Source organism: Chiloscyllium punctatum, chromosome 29 (genome assembly GCF_047496795.1).
Source record: "Chiloscyllium punctatum isolate Juve2018m chromosome 29, sChiPun1.3, whole genome shotgun sequence".
Taxonomy (NCBI): Eukaryota; Metazoa; Chordata; class Chondrichthyes; order Orectolobiformes; family Hemiscylliidae; genus Chiloscyllium; species Chiloscyllium punctatum.
Window position 1 is genome coordinate 80,878,308 of NC_092767.1, and position 19,106 is coordinate 80,897,413.

Below are 19,106 nucleotides of genomic sequence, written 5' to 3' on the forward strand. Positions count from 1 at the left end.
CCAGAATTATCTTTGCTATCCTTTCCTCTACATCTCTGGAACAATTCTGTATACTGGAACTACAATTTAGGCCTATAGAAAACTCCCAACAGGGTGACCTCTCCTTTCCAGTTTCTAATCTTAGCCCATACTACCTCAGTAGACTAGTCCTCAAACATCCTTTCTGCAACCGTAATACTGTCCTTGATTAACAATGCCACACCTCCCATTTTGCCATCTTCTCTGTTCTTAAATCCCGGAATGTGCAACAACCATTCCTGTCCCTGCTCTATCCAGGTCTCTGAAATGGCCACAACATCGAAATCCCAGGTACCTATCCATGCTGCAAGTTCACCCACCTTACTCTTGGCGTTGAAGTAGACACACTCCAAACCAACTTCATGCTTGCCAGTGCCTTCTTGCAACCTTGAAATCTTGTATCTGACCTCACTACTCTCAACCTCCTGTATACTGGAACTACAATTTAGGTTCCCATCCTCCTGCTGAATTAGTTAATTCTGTGAATGAATTAAAAGAAAACTTGTTGATGATCAAGAGTAGACTAATGAAACAGGAAGTGGCCAGGTTGAATTTGCCCTTTTTTTGTGCATGGGGCATATATGGGCTGTTTTGCGATGTTGTGGATAAATGATGTTCCTCACCTGAATTTAATGTCAACTGTCAACCTCTGTCCACAACATCAAAACACCTCCCACCATCATAGGAAATGTCACAGTGCATCAAGTTTACTATATACATAGCCATTCAACAGTGAGAGTAAATGGAAGAGATCTGTCCATTGGTGAAAGACACTTCCGCAGTTACAACACCAATAAATATTGTAAATAGCACCAACAGAAGTTGAAGAAACTTAAGAAATGCTTCAACTGTTTATTTCATTCAAAATCTGATTTACAAACATTAAAAACTTTACCAATATAATGACTCATAAGCTGCCTGATCAAATCTCTCGTCCAGGACTAACAGGTTTTAATCCTTTAAGAGCTAACATTTCAATTTTTCCAAAATGTGAACTGCTAAACAGCAAGAGTCTTCCACAGGTGGAAGTTTGAACATGAACGGAGGATAACACCAGATTCTGGGCATCAGAAACTCTCGATGTTCATTAAAAGCAGCACACGTGGATTAGCTGGGATCAGCTTTTGAGCCGGAATCTCGCTTCCCGAAACAGGGAAAAGCAGTTGATTTGGGTTGGGTGATGTTTCTACTGATTCAGAACAGGATTTGCAATTGGAGGAGCCAGTTAGAAGTCAGAATGTGCAACAAAGATAGCTTGAAGATACCTGATGAACTGGCTACTGTGAACTAGTCAAGCTGCAAAACCTCATGCAAATGTATGAAAGGAGCTCACCAAGTCCATTGTTCGGGTTTCAGTGAAGCATCACTGGACGATGAGTGTTGAGCAGTGATAATCAAAATGAGGTCTCATTCATTCGGGGTCTGTTGATAGTTGCTGACTCCATGGCTGGACTGAGGGGACTGGTTACTGACAACAGAGACTCTACAGAGGGACTTGTCAATGGCACATTGGGAGGGACAGTGCTGATGGATACTGTTGGACTGGGTGACGTAGCTTTTAGCCCTTGTACAGAATCAGACTGACTTGGGGTTCTATTCCTGTTCAATAATCTATCAGACTCATGGCTAAAACGACGAAGATCCATGGATCCATGGAATTCATTGCAACGTGCTAACTCTTGGCATCGCTCAACAAAGCTTCCTCTTTGTCCTGCCCTACCATCCCCTTCTGCAATGGCATTTTCATTGCTTGGACCGTCCGCTCGGATGGAGGAGCTGCGTAATCTCACTTGCCTGGGGCTCCCACTGGGAACATCACCTTTATCCAATGAGGTCCGGCTGGAAATAGATGATTGCAGACTGCACACACTGGAAAACCGCTCCTGCAGTCTAAGCATCATGGGACCGTCTCTCCGAATGCTACCAGTGCCATTCCGCAACAACTTTTCACGGAATCCATCAACAATCTGAAACTGGCTGTTTCAACAGAAAAAGGAAAGAATTACAACAAAACAATTTCCACTTGAACACAAAGCACCATGATGCTATCCCAACTAGACACCACCATGTCTCTTGGAGATCACGTCCTTATGATAATACCCTCACTTCCTGCTGCATTTTTCCTGTTACAGTTTGTTCCCAATAGTATAAAGTTGAAAGATTAAATTGGACTATCTCCCTGGACATTAATGTAATATTAAAGGGTTCAACTGTACTGTCTTCCTCCAGAAACTAAACATTCTGGAAGTGGGTAGAGACGACACGCATGCAGGAATGTGGATGACTCCACTCCATTGAGTCAGTCATTTACCACTACTTCCCTACTATTAACAAATTAAACTCTCATTCAGCCCTTCCATTCAGAAATACTTTCATAGCCATCCCCCAGCCAATCATCCCCAATACTGAAGCCTATCACACCTACATTGTCTGGGAAAGTAGCAGAGCTACAACTCATTTACAGGGCTGCCCCGAAGCTAGGACATATCACACTGATATGGTCTTAGGGAATCATAGAGTCAGGAAATCATTTGCATAATGTTTATCTAGGATTAGAACATTTACATTTACATTTTCTCCGAGGATGACCTTGTGCTACCATTGTACCTGGGGTAACATGGTTATTGGGGTGGGGGAGTGGCCAGAGTATCTGTGAGCATTACCAACTGACCTGTATAAAAGAGGATGTGTTTTCTTTGTTCAGGGGCCTCATTTTTACTCAACTTCGCACAACCAGCAAAGAGTGTCAGAGGGGTCAACTAGATTGTACAAGCTTTAATAAATTAACTGTTTGCAGAAGTTGGTGTGTACAAATTGCATCTCTTGTGGGAAACATCAGGAAAATAACCTAATATATGGTGCAGCGGTGGGACTCCAACATACGAAGTTTCCAGGCAGACATACGTGTAGGTGGAGTGAGATAGATGGGCCCACAAGGTAGCATCCACCTTGATCTCTCTCGCTAAACTTAAAACTCAGTCGACTTCTCGTCTCCTGGGACTCAATGGTGACGGAATCTTTGAGGTAACTGCACACCAACAAGTCGCTTTGTACAGAAAAGGTTTTTAAATCAGGGTTAGAGACCCCTAGGAAGCAGAGAAGTTGGAGCCCCACCACCGTGGAATTCAGGCTAGAATCCCTCAATAGCAAGTTCAGAGCCTGGGATGCAGTACATCAGGTAAAGCAGATTCATTGTGGCTGTCTCAGCACCTTGCCTTAGACCAGTGATTAAGAGGGGAAATCCCCCACCCAAAGGTCAGGAACGTGAAGCGGGTACGGAGACTGCCAGTAGAAGTTCCATAGAGGTCAGTTAGAGAAAGAGAAAATATAACTATGGGGCAAACGTTCGATAAGTCAGGGACAGGAACCTCTTTGTATCGATTATGCCAGGATGACCCCCAGAACCAGAAATGACTCAGGCCTCTGTTGTGATGTTTAAATAAGAAATTGGGCAATGAAATCTGGCCACTAGGAGGGACGTGGGACATAGAGAAATGTTTAAAGGCCGATGAGACAAACTACAAGCACAATGCAGGCACTCAGTGGAAAAGTTTAATAACTGCTGACGAATTGAAAGACAAATCTAAGCAGAGCAGCTGGGATAACAACGCACGCCAGAAAGCAATTAAGTTATGTGATAACAAGGGTAACCCTAAGCCTTGGGCAGTGTTGAAGAGCCAGTGCGAGGACAATGATCTAAATAAGAGAAGCCAAGAAAAGCTAAGAGGCACTAGACAGACCAATGAACCAGGATTAAAGCGCCAAACCCAGCTACCGGCCGACAGCAAAATGGAGGTACTTCTGGACGTGTGTGGTGTGCTGATATTTTTCCAAATTGGTGACACTGATGAGCCAGAGGAGGATTGGCAATTCCTGTCCTCCAACCCCCACCATTCAGCCGCTACACTCTACTACTCCTGCTTACGTCATGACACGCCGACCTCAAATGTGACAGCCCACACCCACCACCCCGACCGTACCCTTCACTGCCGTTCACGCCCCCCCCACGCTCTATCCCTCAGCCACAGGGATGTCCGAACCAGTTTGAGGCTCCTTAAAGCTTCGCTGACCCAGTTGCTTTCAGGATGCAATCAAACACTAAGAAAGACGAAGAGACAGGCCCTTTTGAGAAGTGCAGAGAACAGGGCACATCATCCTATAACTCCAACCCAGACAATGGCAGTGAGCATGACGGGCCCCACTATTATGACCCTGAGAGCATGGACTGGCCCAGAGAGGTAGCAAATGAATCAGCTAACCCCAGCCCATCTAACCAAAACAGAAATGGCAACGTCACCCACAAACGCGAACAGAGACAATCCCCTACCTGGACAGTCCCTAACCCAAACCCTGACACAGCGGGAGAGGCCAGTATACAGGTTTACACCCCCTGGAAACCCCAAGAGATGTGTTCGATCATGTCCCACGCCCCTAACTAAAAGTCAATTCCAGAGGATTTCGCTGATTATATTACAGGCACAATTCAAAAATTCAAATGAATCAAGCCACACCTCAGGACCTCTTCAATCTGTGCTGCATGGCTTTGACCCCAAGCGAGGGTTCTAGGTGGAAAACCCAGTTAGGGGGTTACAATGATTGGGAGGCCTTTTCCAGAGCCATTCCCCAGCTGGGAATCAAATCCAGGCAATTAGGGGTGGGCTCTCCAGAGAACCCTACAACAACAGGTAGATGTAAACTAGAGCCTTGCAGTGCTGCCCAAAGCAGGTGGAGGCCAATTCAGGTTTTTGGGATCGGTTTTGTTCTACATACTCCACCTATGCAGGGGCCACCACTTATAATGCAGGAAATCCCTCACCCCAGTTTAATACCCTACTATTACAATGTATTCCAGAGGGGATAGCTACTGCTATTAGAACCAACAATATTGATTGCCAGTAATATGTGAGCACTCTTCTCTTTTGTGGATGGGTGTTATCTGGCCATAGTCCTAAACAGGCTATGGTCAAGCATGAAATGATACAGTTGCACCCCTCCCCCAGTGTCCCTTTACAGGCCCCAATGCTCTCAGGAACCATCCAATGGAACCTCAGCATTGACCCCAGGGGTGGATCGATGGATATGACCATGCATATGCCACACACCCGAGTAGCCGCAATGCATCTTTGCATCGATTACAGTCACCCTTGACCCCATGATGGTCCACCCCATGCACAATGACACAGCCAATGCAGACCTGTTTTCACCGTGGTGCAGATGGTCATTGGCAGCGAGACTGCCCACTGTTGCACCCACGATATGAAGCCCCAGCAGGAGGCAAGTTTACTACACTGTAGACACCTTCCCAGTCCGATTAACCTTCCTTCTGCTTTACCTTGCCCTGACTAAAGACCCAGAGGATGAACCGGTAGTGCGCCTGAAGGTTGAGGGTAAAGAAATCCTCATGATTGATACCGGCACCACTGCCTCAACACTAGAGACCTCCTGTGTGCGTCGACACGGGTTTGGGATCTCACCCACCTCTATACACCCAAATGGTCTACCTGGGCCGGAAAGGCAGTATCCCTTAACAGAACCACTCATGGTTCAGTTTGGCTGTGCTGTCCGATTTGCTCAAACCTCTAATTTTGGCATTAACCTGGCAGGGAGGGATTTGTTGTGTGCCTTTCAGGTCGAGTTTCTCTGCCTTGATGAGGGCATTACGATTAGATATAATTCTACCAAGAGACAGTTTTGGATCTAATGTGCCCCCCAATGGTGGGCTGTTGAATTATAGCCAAAGGATTTTACGCCTCCTCTACAAGTCCCCGATTCCCACGTAACCCTTTGTCATGATCCCACTAGAGCCTCCACTGAGCTGACAGCCCCCTTCCTAGAGTCCACTGTCACTGTTACTGTAATGGGACACATTGAAGGTAACCAGGGATCCGTCCACTTGGTAGACGTTCCTGTCCACCTCTGCAGTCAACCTGGGTTGGTTCCCCCCCACATTACCTTGTCTGTGGATGAGGGATACAGAGTGAAGGCCTTGGGATTTTAAACACAGCAACAGTCAGACCCTGGTATCACCGACTAGACCCAACTGCTGACCAATGCGAAGTTAACTTCTTACTCGAGCCCTTTCACTGTTGCAAGATTTACTTCACCACTATCAGCCCTGACACGACCCCTCAGAAGAACCCTTTCCTGACCTTGGGTTGGCCTCTATGCATGAAGTAGGGTGCACTCCTATGGATCCCATCGAGGTCCAAATTACAACAGGAGCGGAACTGCCTTTGATACCTCAATACCCCCTAAGACCAGAAGTTATAGAAAGGATGCCAACTTTAATACACTTGTTCCTCCAACAAGGAGTCCTAGTTCCATGCCAACCACCCTGTAATACCCCTATTCTACCTGTCCCATAGGCAAGACACTAGAGCAGAGGTTAGTACGGGATCTCCAATAGATTAATAGAATAGTACAGCCATTACACCCGGTTGTGCCAAACTTTGCAACCATTCTAAGCAATATCCCTGCCAGCGCCTGTGTTTTCACCATAGTTGACCTATAGCATGCTTTCTTTGCTCACCACCTGGCAGTGGAGGCTCAGTATTTGTTTGCTTTCACCTTTAAGGGTTAGCAGTACACTTGGACACACCTCCCAAAAGATTTGCCCACTCGCTCACTCTGTTCTCCCAGATATTGCACCGGCAACTCTCGAGTTCCGAGTAGGACGACCTAGTCCTAGCTAGCCCCTCGGAATCTGCTAACATTGCAGATACCAACCATCTCCTAAATGCCCTCCACTCTTGGGGATACGTCATACTATCCAACAAGGTTCAGTGCACCCGGCGACAAGTTACATTTCAGGGGAAATTACTCAGCGCTTCAGAATGGCAGTTGACCCTGGACCACTTCACACCCATCCTGACAAACCCCTCCACCCAGGAGCGCTAAGCAGATGCATTCCTTTTTAGGTTTGGTTAACTACTGCCAACAGTGGCTCCACTGTATGCCAGAGGACTGCACAACTGCTGTTTTAACCCAGACCAACAGAGATCACAAGTGACCAGTGGCCTTTTATTCAACTCGCCTTGACTTTGTCATCATAGACCTTTTGCCTTGCTCACAAATTCTGCCAGCTATCTACTCCCTTGTGACAGCCACGACCAATATACTCCTCCAGAAACCTTTGACTGTATATTTGTCACATACGATTGCAGCCCTCCTGTCTTCCCACCAGGCCCAACACCTTACACAGGCTCAACTTAGCTGTTACGAGCTAGCCCTTCCTAACAACCCCCTTCTGATCTTCTCCCACTGTTTGACCATTAACCGGGCGACTTTCCTCAGTGTCCCTCCAGAGGAGCTTCCCCATGACTGCCTTTTGCACAACCACTTCTTGACAACCCCAGACCAGCCATCTCAGATGCTCAATTGCCCACACTGGATTAAACTCTTTGTGGATAGTAGCTCATCGATATTACCCCAGAAGTGCCTTTCAGGATATACAATCGTAAGCCTCACAGACACATTGGAAGCAGCTAATACAAGCCTGTATCTTGGTCACAGGGAAAACGGTGAATCTCTACACAGACTTTGGCCCCACTGAGAATTCCTGACCTCCTCAGGCACCTCTATTCACAAAACACTGTAGGTCCAAAAGCTCCTAAAGGCCATCCTCTTCCCGAAGCAATTGGCCACAACCAAATATGCTGCCCAAGTCACAGACACTACAGATGTCAGCCACGGCAAAGCCAGATGTGACCGAGCCACCAAGGTTGCAGCAAGGGCTCGCGCTTCAATCATCTCCACTATTAACCGGCAGGCACCCAATCGAAAACCAGCCTCAAAAACTCAAGGTACAGCATTTACAGGAGGACGCCCCCGATTCAGAAAAGCAGATATAGAAGATGCATAGGTGCTCACACTCTATGCCAAGAGGCCTCACGATCACTCCAGTCGGTCAAGTACGTATACCTTGTTACCAAAGCTCATTGATTGCCTTCACACTGATACACACCCTAGCAAGGGGGAAGAGAGATAGTATCATGTTGCGGACCTGGTGACCAAGGCAGTTCAAGAAGCACGTCAGACCATGTTTGATATGTCAGCAAAATAATTCAGGTCAAGGGGGGTGGTGTGTAATAGGAAAAACTCCCTTACCAGCCGGTCCAATTGACTGTATTCAGCTTGATCTTATTGAACTATCGCGTGTACACTGCTGTAAGTATTGCCTTGTGGTTAGTGACGTATTTAGTAGATGGATTGAGGCTTTTCTCACTACTAATAACATGGCCTCAGCAGTGGTACGATTACTCCTAACAGAGATCATACCGAGGTTTGGGGTGGCCTGACAGCTTAGTTTAGACAATGGCCCCTAATTAATAGGGAAAGTTAACACAGAGCTGTCTGAAGCACTTCATATCCAACAGCAGTTCTATTGCACCTACCACCCCCAGGCATCAGGCATAGTGGAGAGGGCAAACATGACCCTTCAAACCAAATCGACCTGAACTGCTTGAAGGTCTTGCTTTTGGCCCTGTATCACATCAGGATTACCTGCACTCAACTACTGAGTTGTCAGCAGCTGAGATAATCTACAACCGACCCTGTAGGAGCCCTAGGGATGTAGACACAAACCCACCCACCTGCATCGACCTTAATATTATGGGAGAGGAATTGCAGGAATACTTTTGGCAACAAATTCATCTCTAAAAGTTCCTTCACTCACAAACCGGCAGGAACTCACAGGTCGGGAACGCCTTCGGATCGCCACCACAAAGTGAACCAGGACTCGAACGACCCAAATGAACTTCCTAACCTGCAGACAAGAGAGCTTGTGCTGATCGAAAACTGGGACCATCCCAAGTTCAGACACGGTGGAGAGGACCGTTCCAAGTGCTCCTGCGAACGCCGACTGCAGTCAAGGTCCAAGGACAAGGCAGTTGGGTCCATTTAAGTGACTATTAATGATGGTCCCCTCAAATAGCCTGACTACTGTACTCAGTCTACAGCACAAGCCGCCGTTGCAGCATTCAGCCTAGAGGACACTTTGTTTTATAAGGCTCATGTGCATTTGCATGGTAATTGGACTGTATGTTACCCAGTCAGTAGATGCGTTGCTTGTTGCCATTCCCAGGTGGGACCCCCTTAACCTATACACGGTAGATACCTCAAACTCCCCCTGTGCAGGCCAGAGCAGGAGGCTTAGAAGGATGGATTCTGGTCAGTGCATAGAGCTGATATATTAAGAGAAGACTCATTCCCCAAACTACATGGGAGCCACAAGCTATCCACTTTGCTTCTAGGGACGGGGCTGGGGTTGTGCCTATGCCTTGGTCCCCACGAATGCTTGTGCCCAGAAACAAAGTACCCGCAGGCATTGCCAGGTCAGGCGTGGAAAGTTCACCTGCACCTGTGATGAGCAAAGGTGCTTAAATGTTACTGCAGGACAGCAGTTTATTTATCTCTAATTGATATTCAAATCCCAGTCTCAAACACTTTGTAACTTTCTGCACCTTAAATTTCTTTTCCTTTCATTGAATTACCTGGATGATGAGGCCCGCAGCATGATAGGATGAGCCCATGATTCTGCAGGACTCATATCTGGTGTTCGGGACAATGCAATGTCACATTGCTCCAGGTGTCGCAGGAGCTCCTGTTCTGTGGGACCGCCAGAGTCTAACAAAAAGAGAAACAACATTGAATGAGGTTGTCCGTTCTCCTTCCCCATCCACTTTGCCTCAATTCATGAATTTCCCATGTGAGCCAAGTGTCAACCAATGAACAGCGTTAAACCAGCCTCAGTTCATCACATTCAGGCAAATTTTAACCACCCAACAGAGCAATGACTGGGCCAGAAACAGTTAGTAGCCTTGCCACCCTTAACCCATATCTCCTGTTCCCTACCCTCTCAAGGCCCAGCTGCCATCCCAAACCAAAGTCCCACCCTAGAGGTGGAGAACAGGACTAGCCAGGGGTTGGGTAGAGTGGTCAGTTTCTGGCGTTTGGTTGTTGAGTGTGATCACACATTGATAGACAGGAAAGTAAGCTGTGAAGAGGACAGAATAAAGTTACAAAGGATTAGATAGATTAAGTGAGGGGACAAAGATCTGGTAAAATGTGAGCAAAAGTGTGAAGCTGCCCATTTTAGTAGGAAGAGTAAAGAGCTGTTTCTAAATAGAGAGATTCAGAGCTCCAAGATCAGAGATCTGGGTCTCCTTGTGCATGAATTGTAAGTAATCAGGATATCTAATAGAATGTTAGCATTTATTGTGAGCAGAATTGAATGCAAAAATAGGGAGGGAACGCATCAGTTATGTAGGACATTAGAGGGACCATGTCTGGAGCACAGAGTACAGGCAAATTTACTTAAGAAAGGATGTAAATGCATTGGAGGCAGTTCAGAGAAGGTTTATCAGATTAATGTCTAGAATAGAATTAGAAGAATGAGAAATGACCTTATTGAAACAGACAAAGATTCTTAAAGATTTCAACAGGGTAGAGGCAGAAAGGTTGCTTTCCCTTGTAGAAAAGTCTAGAACCAGAGGACTTCACTTCAGAATGAACGGTCAGTCATTGAAGCCAAAGATGAAAAGGAACGTCTGTGAATCAAAGGAATCCTTTAATGCAGGGGGCTGGCAGGTCTGGGTCATTAAGTATTTTCAAAGCTGAGTGAGACAGTTTTTTTTTAATTCAGGAAGGAAATTGAGGATGATCAGATTGGCCATGACCTCACTGAATGGGGGAGCAGAAACAGGCCATTCAGCCTATGTATTATAAGCAGATAATCTGATGAGGAAAGGTTGGACAGGCTCGTCTTGTATCCACTGTTGCTTAAAAGATTAAGAGGGGACTTGACAAACATTTAAAAAGATCCCGAGGGGTCTTGGCGGGGGGATGGAATTTGGAGGTGGTGGTTTCCTCTTGTGGGTAAATTTAGAACGAGAGGTCACTATTTAAAACTGATATGCATAAAATGTTTTTTTCTCACAGTTATAAGACTTTGGAACTCTGTACATAAAAAGCAGACTCCTTGGATATTTTTAACACAGAGGTAGAGGTTCTTGTTAAGCAAAGGTGGTGAAAGGTCACTGGGGCAGACTCTGACGTGAAGTAATCAGATCTGCCATGATCTCATCGGATGGTGTAGCAGGGTGAAGGGGATGAGCAGCCTAGTCTTGCTTCTAATTCATATGTCTGCATGATGACTCTGAACCCCATTCCCTCATGTCCCCAACTGCCCACAGACCTCTCTTGGCTGCCTTGCCAGATGTCTCCATCGCAGTGGTAAGATCCCACATCTGGATGCTGCCATCAGTGTGTCCGGTGAAGAGGTAGCGACGGGCACGAGAGCTGATGCGGCTTGAACCCTCACATTCGTGTACAGTAAAAGCAGTGATTGCGGTGCCATCCACGGAGGAAATCTCACAGATCCTGTGGGGAAGATACCCCAGACTCCGGGGAGGGGGACAACGAGAATGGGGACAGTGAGAGAGGACATGGGAAGTGGAAGTTGAGGGCAAGGGAAGGGAGTGCGACAAAGAAGGGCAGGACGGGAGGGGAAGGTGAGGTGAGGGAATAAGAGGAGGAAGAGACATAGACAAAGAAATAATGAGCTTGTGTTTTCTTGAAGGATTTCTCCCATATTAACTTCTGGCATTCCAATTTGATCCTCAATCTCACCCAATTGATCAGTCAGTCATCAGGATAATATGATCAGCTGGAGGCTCCCAGATATTGAACTAGGAGAGACATCCCCAACTGACCAAGACTTCACTTTGGTGTTCAGTGATTGGTCCACAAGAGGTTAAATCTGCCTCTCCCTTACTCCTCTATTGAGTTTGTCACGCTGTCCCAGTGCCTCTGACCTGCTCCCATGGAACCCCTTCTGCAGCATCAGCACTGCTGTCATGAAAGACACTGCATCAGATTCATGCACAGCAAGATCCCACAAAGAGCAGTATGATGACAACTAGTCTGTGCTGGTGACTGACCAGGACTTCCGGGAAAACACTCTGGCTCTTCCTCAAAAGGTCACATTGTACCATTTTATGTCCAATAGTAAGGGACCGTTTTTTAATGTGCAACCTGAACAGCAACATCTCATTGTTGAAATTCTCTCATGTCTCAAATTCCACCCCCTCAGATTTCAGCTCCTCACCCGAGGCAGGAATTTGCAAGCTTTTTCCCCTGCAAAACATGCCTCAGCTATAGATTCCCACTGCCTCCAAAAATACCCACACCCCACTCCCACCTAAGGCCATATCTAGTAACTTTCACACAATCAACGCCATAATCATAAGCAACTTGAAAACTCTTCCTGTCTCTTAACCTGCACCAATTCCCTCTTCACTTGTCACCTCCAAACTCACAATGGATAAAATAACATTTCGATTTTAAAATTCTTGGTCATGTTTGCCAATATCTCATGACCTCAACCCTTCCTAACTGTCACCTCCTCCTTTAATTCTTGCCTGTTGAAAGCTGCCTCATTTTAAATCCTTCCAAGGTATCTGCAGCTGCCTGGTCCCAAATTTTTTCTTTCAAAGACATTTTAAAAATTGACCTGTTTGCACTGTTCTGGAAAATACTTTGCAGTTTATCTCTATTAGCTGGGCTTGGCTGGCCAGGTTTTGTGGTTCTTGAGGGCTCCTTTACCTCTTGCCTGTTGAGGATAGTCGCACAAAGAGTTGATTCGTGTCAGGAACAACTTTCTGGATGAAAACCTGCTCATCATCTCGTTCCCCAAATGGGCCTGTAACAGAGAGGGTGGCGATGGGGGAGGTGGGGGAAAATAGAAAGCACGTTACAACACAGTAGGAAGTTATTCACCGCAATAATGATCAGGAAGTGTCAGGCTTTCTGTAAAATGCATTTGGGTTTCAGTGAAGGAAGGCTGTCATTCTGATATGGTCGGACTCCATGTGTTTCCAGCAATGTAGTTAGCTCTTGGCAGCCCTCAGAAATAGTTCAGAAAGCCCTTTTCCCAGTACTGCACTGCTGCAGAAAAGTTGGAAAAGGATCAAACTAGATGGAACACCCAGCATCAACTGGGGTACCTGGAATAGCATACGTGCTCTGCCCTCCTGACTTTAACAAATTATTGTACTCAACATCTGAGAACTGGGAGAATCGGGAGAGCTGTCCCTCAGACTTTGGAAACAACGTCCTGTTGTACTCGGAGGCTATAACACTAATCCTAACCTACATCACTGTACGGTCATCGCGAGCTGAGCATTTTACTCAATTTCTCTCTCCACAGAACCTGACAGACCTGCAGAGTGTTTCCAGCATTTTCTCTTTTATTTTAGAATTCCAGCATCTGAAGTAATTTTGTTTTTTTACCACCATCACCATCCCTGGATAGGTCTTTCCCAACAGCAGGAAAGACCCAGCAGAGATTGAAGCACAGTGGGATACAGTCAGGAATGTTTCCCTGGGAGTCCTCAGCATTGACTCCAGACCCCATGAAGTCCCATGGCTTGAGGTTAAACATGAGCAAGGAAATCTCCTGCTGATTACCACATACCACCCTCCCTCAGATGATGGACCAGTACTCATTCATGTTGGAAAAAGGTAGCAAGGACATTATATACTGGGTGGGGTCTTCATTGTCCATCATCAACAGTATCCCAATAAGACCAATTCTGACTGAGCTGATTGAGTCCTGGCTGCTAGTTTGGTTTAGAGAAAAAACCAAATGAGGGATAAACCAAGTTACCTTCACTAGCTGCATCTGAGAAACACCGACAGCAGATGGGAGAGTCGGGGAGCAGGAGGGGCAATTAGAGTGCGGGTGACATGGGCAAGTTACACACTCTGGAAGATCAGACAGAAACCCTTACTCCTGTTTCTCCTGTTACCTGGACTCAGCCCTACACCTCCATAACAGTCTTACTGGCTCTTACCGATTTCCAATCCCACCGAACATCCTCCGTGACCATCCAAATCTTCCAGGGACAGGATTTTAAATGATGCCAGTGGAGTTGAGCCAGGCTGTGTGGAGATCATGCCACGGAATCTAGTCACAGTCCATGTCCGAACATGGTTACTATCTGCACAGACTAAATAAAAACACATACCTCACCACTTCCAGCTTTTCAGACAAATTGATCACGTGCCTTAAAAGCCCCATACTATTCATCTGTAGGAGGCTTCACAATTTTAACCTCATCCTTATGCCAGCCCCAAAACAGACACACGGATTTGATACATTGGGAGGAGACTGGGGATGGGAGAGAGCATAATCCATGGACTAGCCCTGCTTATCACATGGGATTCAGAGAGAGCTTGCTAACTAGATACAAAACTAACTTGACAGGTGGAGACCGAGGGTGGAGACCGAGGGTGGTTGTTATTATTTTACTAGAGGCCTGTGATCAGTGGCGTTCCACAGGAATCGATACTGGGTCCACTTTTGTCTGTCGTTATATAAATGATATGGATGAGAATATAGAAAGTATGGTTAGCAAGTTTGTGCATGACACCAAAATTAGTGGTATAGTAAACAGTGAAGGAGGTTATCTTCAATTACAAAGAGATCTTGATCAATTGGGTCAATGGGCTGACGAGTGGCAGATGGGACCTTAATTTGGATAAATGTGAGGCATTGCACTTTGCTAAAACAAACAAGGGCAGGACTTATACCATTAAAAGTAGGGCCTTGGGTCACACTGTAGAACAGACAGACCTAGGGGTTCAGATATGTAATTATTTGAAGTTGGCATTACATGTAATAAGGGTAGTCAAGAATATTTAGCATGCTTGCCTTCTTTGCTCAGACCTTTGAATATAGAGGTTGGGACATGTTTGTACAGAATGCTGGTGAGGCCTCTTCTGGAGTACTGTGTGCGGTTCTGGTCACCCTGCTATAGGAAGAGGATTCAGAACAGACTTACAAGGATGTTACAGGTAATGTTGGGTTTGAGTTATGGGGAGAGGCTGGATAGGTTGGGACTCTTTCCACTAGAACATAGGGGGTTAAAGAGTGACCTTAAAAGGAGGTTTATAAAATCATAAGGGGTACAGATAAGACAAATTGTAGCTGTCTTTTCCTAGGATGGGGGATTTCATAACTAGAGGGCATATTTTCAGGATGAGAGGAAAAAGTTTCAAAAAGACATGAGGGGCAACTTTTTTTTTGATTAAAAGCACAGTGGTTCGTGCGTGGAGTGAATTCCCAGAGGGAGTGGAAAATGTGAGTACCATTACAATGTTAAAATACATTTGTCTGGGTACATGAATAAGAAATGTTTGGAGGGATATGGGGCAAATGCAGACAAATGAGACTAGTTTAGTTTGAGATTATGGCTGGCAGTAGCGTTTGGACCAAAGGGTTTATTTCTGTGCTGCACGAATAAGGAATGGGCTGGACTACAGGAAGGGAGTAACTGCTGACCCGTGGTTCTGGAAAAAGCAAGAAAGAGAAGGCCGTAAGGTTTCCTACCTGAGATGAGGTTTTTCTCAGAGAGTTTGATCTTTGTGATTGGGCTGCGATGGACACTAAATGTCTGAAAGAGCTGTGGGCCAGACCCCACTGTCTCGGGATGCTGCACAATCACACGGACCATTCCGGAACTTGTCCCATATGCAATCTCAATCCAGTTCCCACTGTCACCTAGGACAAATGATGCAAAACACTGACTGAAGTTTAATTGTTAGACTTCAGACAGCATGGCACTGAAGGCTGTAACCCTGGAACAAGTCAATGGGCATTGTCACATTGTTACTTAGAGATTACATTTTATGTAATTCCAATCAACAGTTCCGCTATCAGTCAGCTCAGATACCAAATGCTATAATTAAACTGTACTCACATTTAAATGGTCTTTGGAAACTGTATGATTAATAGCAATTTCCATTCAATAGCAACATTCCAGCAAAAGTAGTGAGGATTTGTGCTCCAGAATATGCCAGATCCCCAGACAAGCTGTTCTGTTACTGCTACAACTCTAGCATCTACCTGATAATATGGAAAATGATGAAGGTATATCATATACACAAAGTAGGACAAATCTAATATAACCAATAACTGATTCATTTTTCTACTCTCAATGATGGGTGTGAAAATAGTATGGCTTTAAGAGGTATATTTTGTCTTGGTTTTTGTTTTGAAATGGATAAACGTTGAGACAGAGGCACAAAGTGGTCTGTTTTAAGCCATTAAACAGCTTGGGGGGGCCTTGCGGTTGTTTTTTCAAAGTTGGAACAATAGAAGCAGCCTGAATGGGTAGGGGTTCAAGCTCTCTCAGAATCAGCATTTTAGTTTAACTTTCAGTAGCTGCTGGGGTTTGGAAACCTCTATAAATCTCTTCCCGCTACAGCAAAACATTCAAGTCCTCTTTCGTATATAGAACATCAAGACTTTCTTCCTGGACTAGAGAACTATACGCAAGACAATATATTTTACTGAATTTGCCTTTGGTAAGGCTGTGTTTATGGCATGTTACTACATTGGAACAGTTGCTGTTTAGTTGTTAAGCTATCTATTATTCTGTTAAGTTATTCTAATTCTTTCTTACCAATTTAATTACAACGCAAGAATAGAATGTATTTTGCTTCAAGCCTGCTATTCTGACCAATTGAATTGCATCTAGAATACAATGCCTTACACTTGCCTTTAAATGTAAGTAGTAGTTGGGGTCTAGGCTATCTTCATAATATGTTTTGAGGGAGTTTGGTCTGGTCCATACAAGAGCTAGGCAACGCTCATCTCTAACGCGAGAATCTAACCTCTATCTCTTGACATTCAGCATCATTATCATAATGGAATCCCCCATAAACATCTTGGGGGTTACCATGGACCAGATACTCAACTGGAAAAGCTATAAAATACTCTGGCTCCAAAAGTAGGTCAGATACTAGGGAGTGAGTAACCCATCTCCTGACTCCCCAAAGCCTGTCCATCATCTACAAAGCACAAGTCAGGGTGTAACAGAATACTTCCCACTCACATGGATGGGTGCAGCTCCAACAACACAAGATGATAGACATCATCCAGGACAAAGCTGCCCACTTGATCACCACATACATAAACACCCACTCTCTCTCCACTGATGCTCAGGAGCAGCAGTGTGTACCATTATAAGATGAACTGCAGAAATTCACCAAAAGTCTTTAGACAGAACCTTTCAAACCCACAACCACTTTGATCTAGAAGGACAATGGCAGAGATACATGGGAACACCACTACCTTCAAGCTTCTCACCATCCTGACTTGGAAATATATCACAATTCCTTCACTGTCACTGGGTCAAAGTCCTGGAATTCTCTCCCTTACAGCATTGAAAGTCTATCAACAGCACATGGACTGCAGCAGTTCAAGAAGGCAACTCACCCCAAACTTCAGAAGCAATTAGGGACAGGCATTAGGAAATAAATCACAAGTTACTAATACTAGCTAAAAACTCAGACATTACCTCCTGTGCCACAGGGACAGTCAATTCATTCTCATCATTTAGTCTGTTGTGGCAGGATGCCTGAGAATCACAGCAAAACAAGAGGAAGAGGAAATAACGGGCGAGTGATTCATTGCTGTTGTCTACGATGAAATAATCCCTCATTTAGCAGCACTGCATCTCTGATCAATGGTCAATACTGCCACCAGCTGCTGATCAGACTTACTGCAATTACAGCATCCAGCGCAGAGGAATAAACAGACTTCAATTTACTGGTAATATCTACATATAGTCAGTCAGATTATAAAATCACCAGAAATCTCACATTTGGGAAGATATGACAAGGCATTTGCACACAGCAGACCCCTGAAACAGCAAAGAATTGGTCTATTGGAGGTAGTGATCTGGAATGAAAAGAAGCTCTATTCTTTAAATACAGACTCTTTGATTATTGAAGTGGCATTGGAGTAAATGTCAGCAGCTCAGACATTTCCAGCTTCCTTTCAGTCACAAATCTGCCAAGGTGATCCATTCAAGTTAAAATGGAAGATTTAGCCTTTGTACAATAGCAGCCAAAGAGCAACGAAGTGAATACTGACTGGTTTTTGGGGTGAGATAGACACTGAGAGCTGTGATCGCATCTTCATAAGGATCACAGTAAAGCTCTGTTACAAGGAGGTCATTATCCTTCATCCGCAGCGGAAACTTCTGGACATCTGCAAAACAAACATCAGTCCAAAATGAGACAGCCAAAGCCTTGAAGGAGAACAGTCACTGAATTCTCTCAGAATATTTACAGCAAGGGACCACTCAGCCCACAGTCTCTTTATTAACCAAAAAGAAAACGTCCATCCAACCCAACCCCACTTTCCAGCTCTTGGTCTGTAGCCCCCACAGATTTCAGCACTTTGTCCATGAACTGGTTAAATATGAGAGGGATTCTATCACGTGGAAGCAGGACATTCGGCCCATCAAGTCCACACTGAGCCACCCAGACCATACCCCTGTAATCCTGTCTTTCCCACAGCCAACCCACCTAACTTACACATCTTTGGACTAAGGGTTTCTGTCCCGGTCAGCCTTTCAAGCAGAGTTCCAGAAACTCACCAGTCCCAATGAGTGTTTCTTTTGATCTGATCTGATCTCATCTCATCCTTCAAGAATTGCTTTAGATCTGTGCCTTTGGTTATTGGGCTGTCTAAAGGAAATCAGTCTCTGGCCACCAAAACTTTGCCTCAACTGAACATTCCCCAGAGCCTTTGTTCCATAGGCAATAATCCCAACCTGTCCAATCCTATCCATTCCTGGCAACATCCTTGTAAATCTCAAATCCTTCCAACATATGATGACATCTCTCCTGTAATATCTGCTCTGTGTCAGAAAAGGAAAAGGGCATTATCAAGTTAAAATGGGTCACTTACCGATGTAGTAAATCGATCCGTTATTACACCCCAGGATCAACAAGGAACCAGCTGTGTCGTAACTGTTTATCGGAACAACATCCTGAATCTGTGGGAGAAAGTAGGTGTGAGAGGGAGGGAGGAGTGAAGGAGGAGTGAAGGGGTGACAGATTTCTCAGAGGGAGGAGAGGAATGGAGTCACTACCTGCCAGTGTTTGGTCACTGCATTCCAGACCCCGACTTTCCCAGTATGGCTTGTCGCAATCAGCTGATTCCCCACAAAGAACAGAGCTTCCACAGGGACCCCCAGACTAAAGGTTCCTGCAAGAGAGGAATTGGGAAGGGT

General features: G+C 45.3%; 1 protein-coding gene across 1 annotated transcript in view; it reads right to left on the reverse strand.

The window, feature by feature from the left end:
- Window positions 1-856: 856 nt before the first annotated feature.
- shkbp1 (SH3KBP1 binding protein 1) overlaps window positions 857-19,106 on the reverse strand; it is a gene marked incomplete at its 5' end in the record, with an annotated part of 28,541 nt that continues 10,291 nt past the window's right edge. Inside the window, 9 exons of the mRNA XM_072549593.1 lie at window positions 857-1,995; window positions 9,510-9,642; window positions 11,213-11,397; window positions 12,622-12,718; window positions 13,872-14,027; window positions 15,410-15,580; window positions 17,960-18,076; window positions 18,782-18,869; window positions 18,966-19,081. Coding sequence (XP_072405694.1) covers window positions 1,413-1,995; window positions 9,510-9,642; window positions 11,213-11,397; window positions 12,622-12,718; window positions 13,872-14,027; window positions 15,410-15,580; window positions 17,960-18,076; window positions 18,782-18,869; window positions 18,966-19,081 — 1,646 coding nt within the window. The remainder of the gene's footprint in view (window positions 1,996-9,509; window positions 9,643-11,212; window positions 11,398-12,621; window positions 12,719-13,871; window positions 14,028-15,409; window positions 15,581-17,959; window positions 18,077-18,781; window positions 18,870-18,965; window positions 19,082-19,106) is intronic.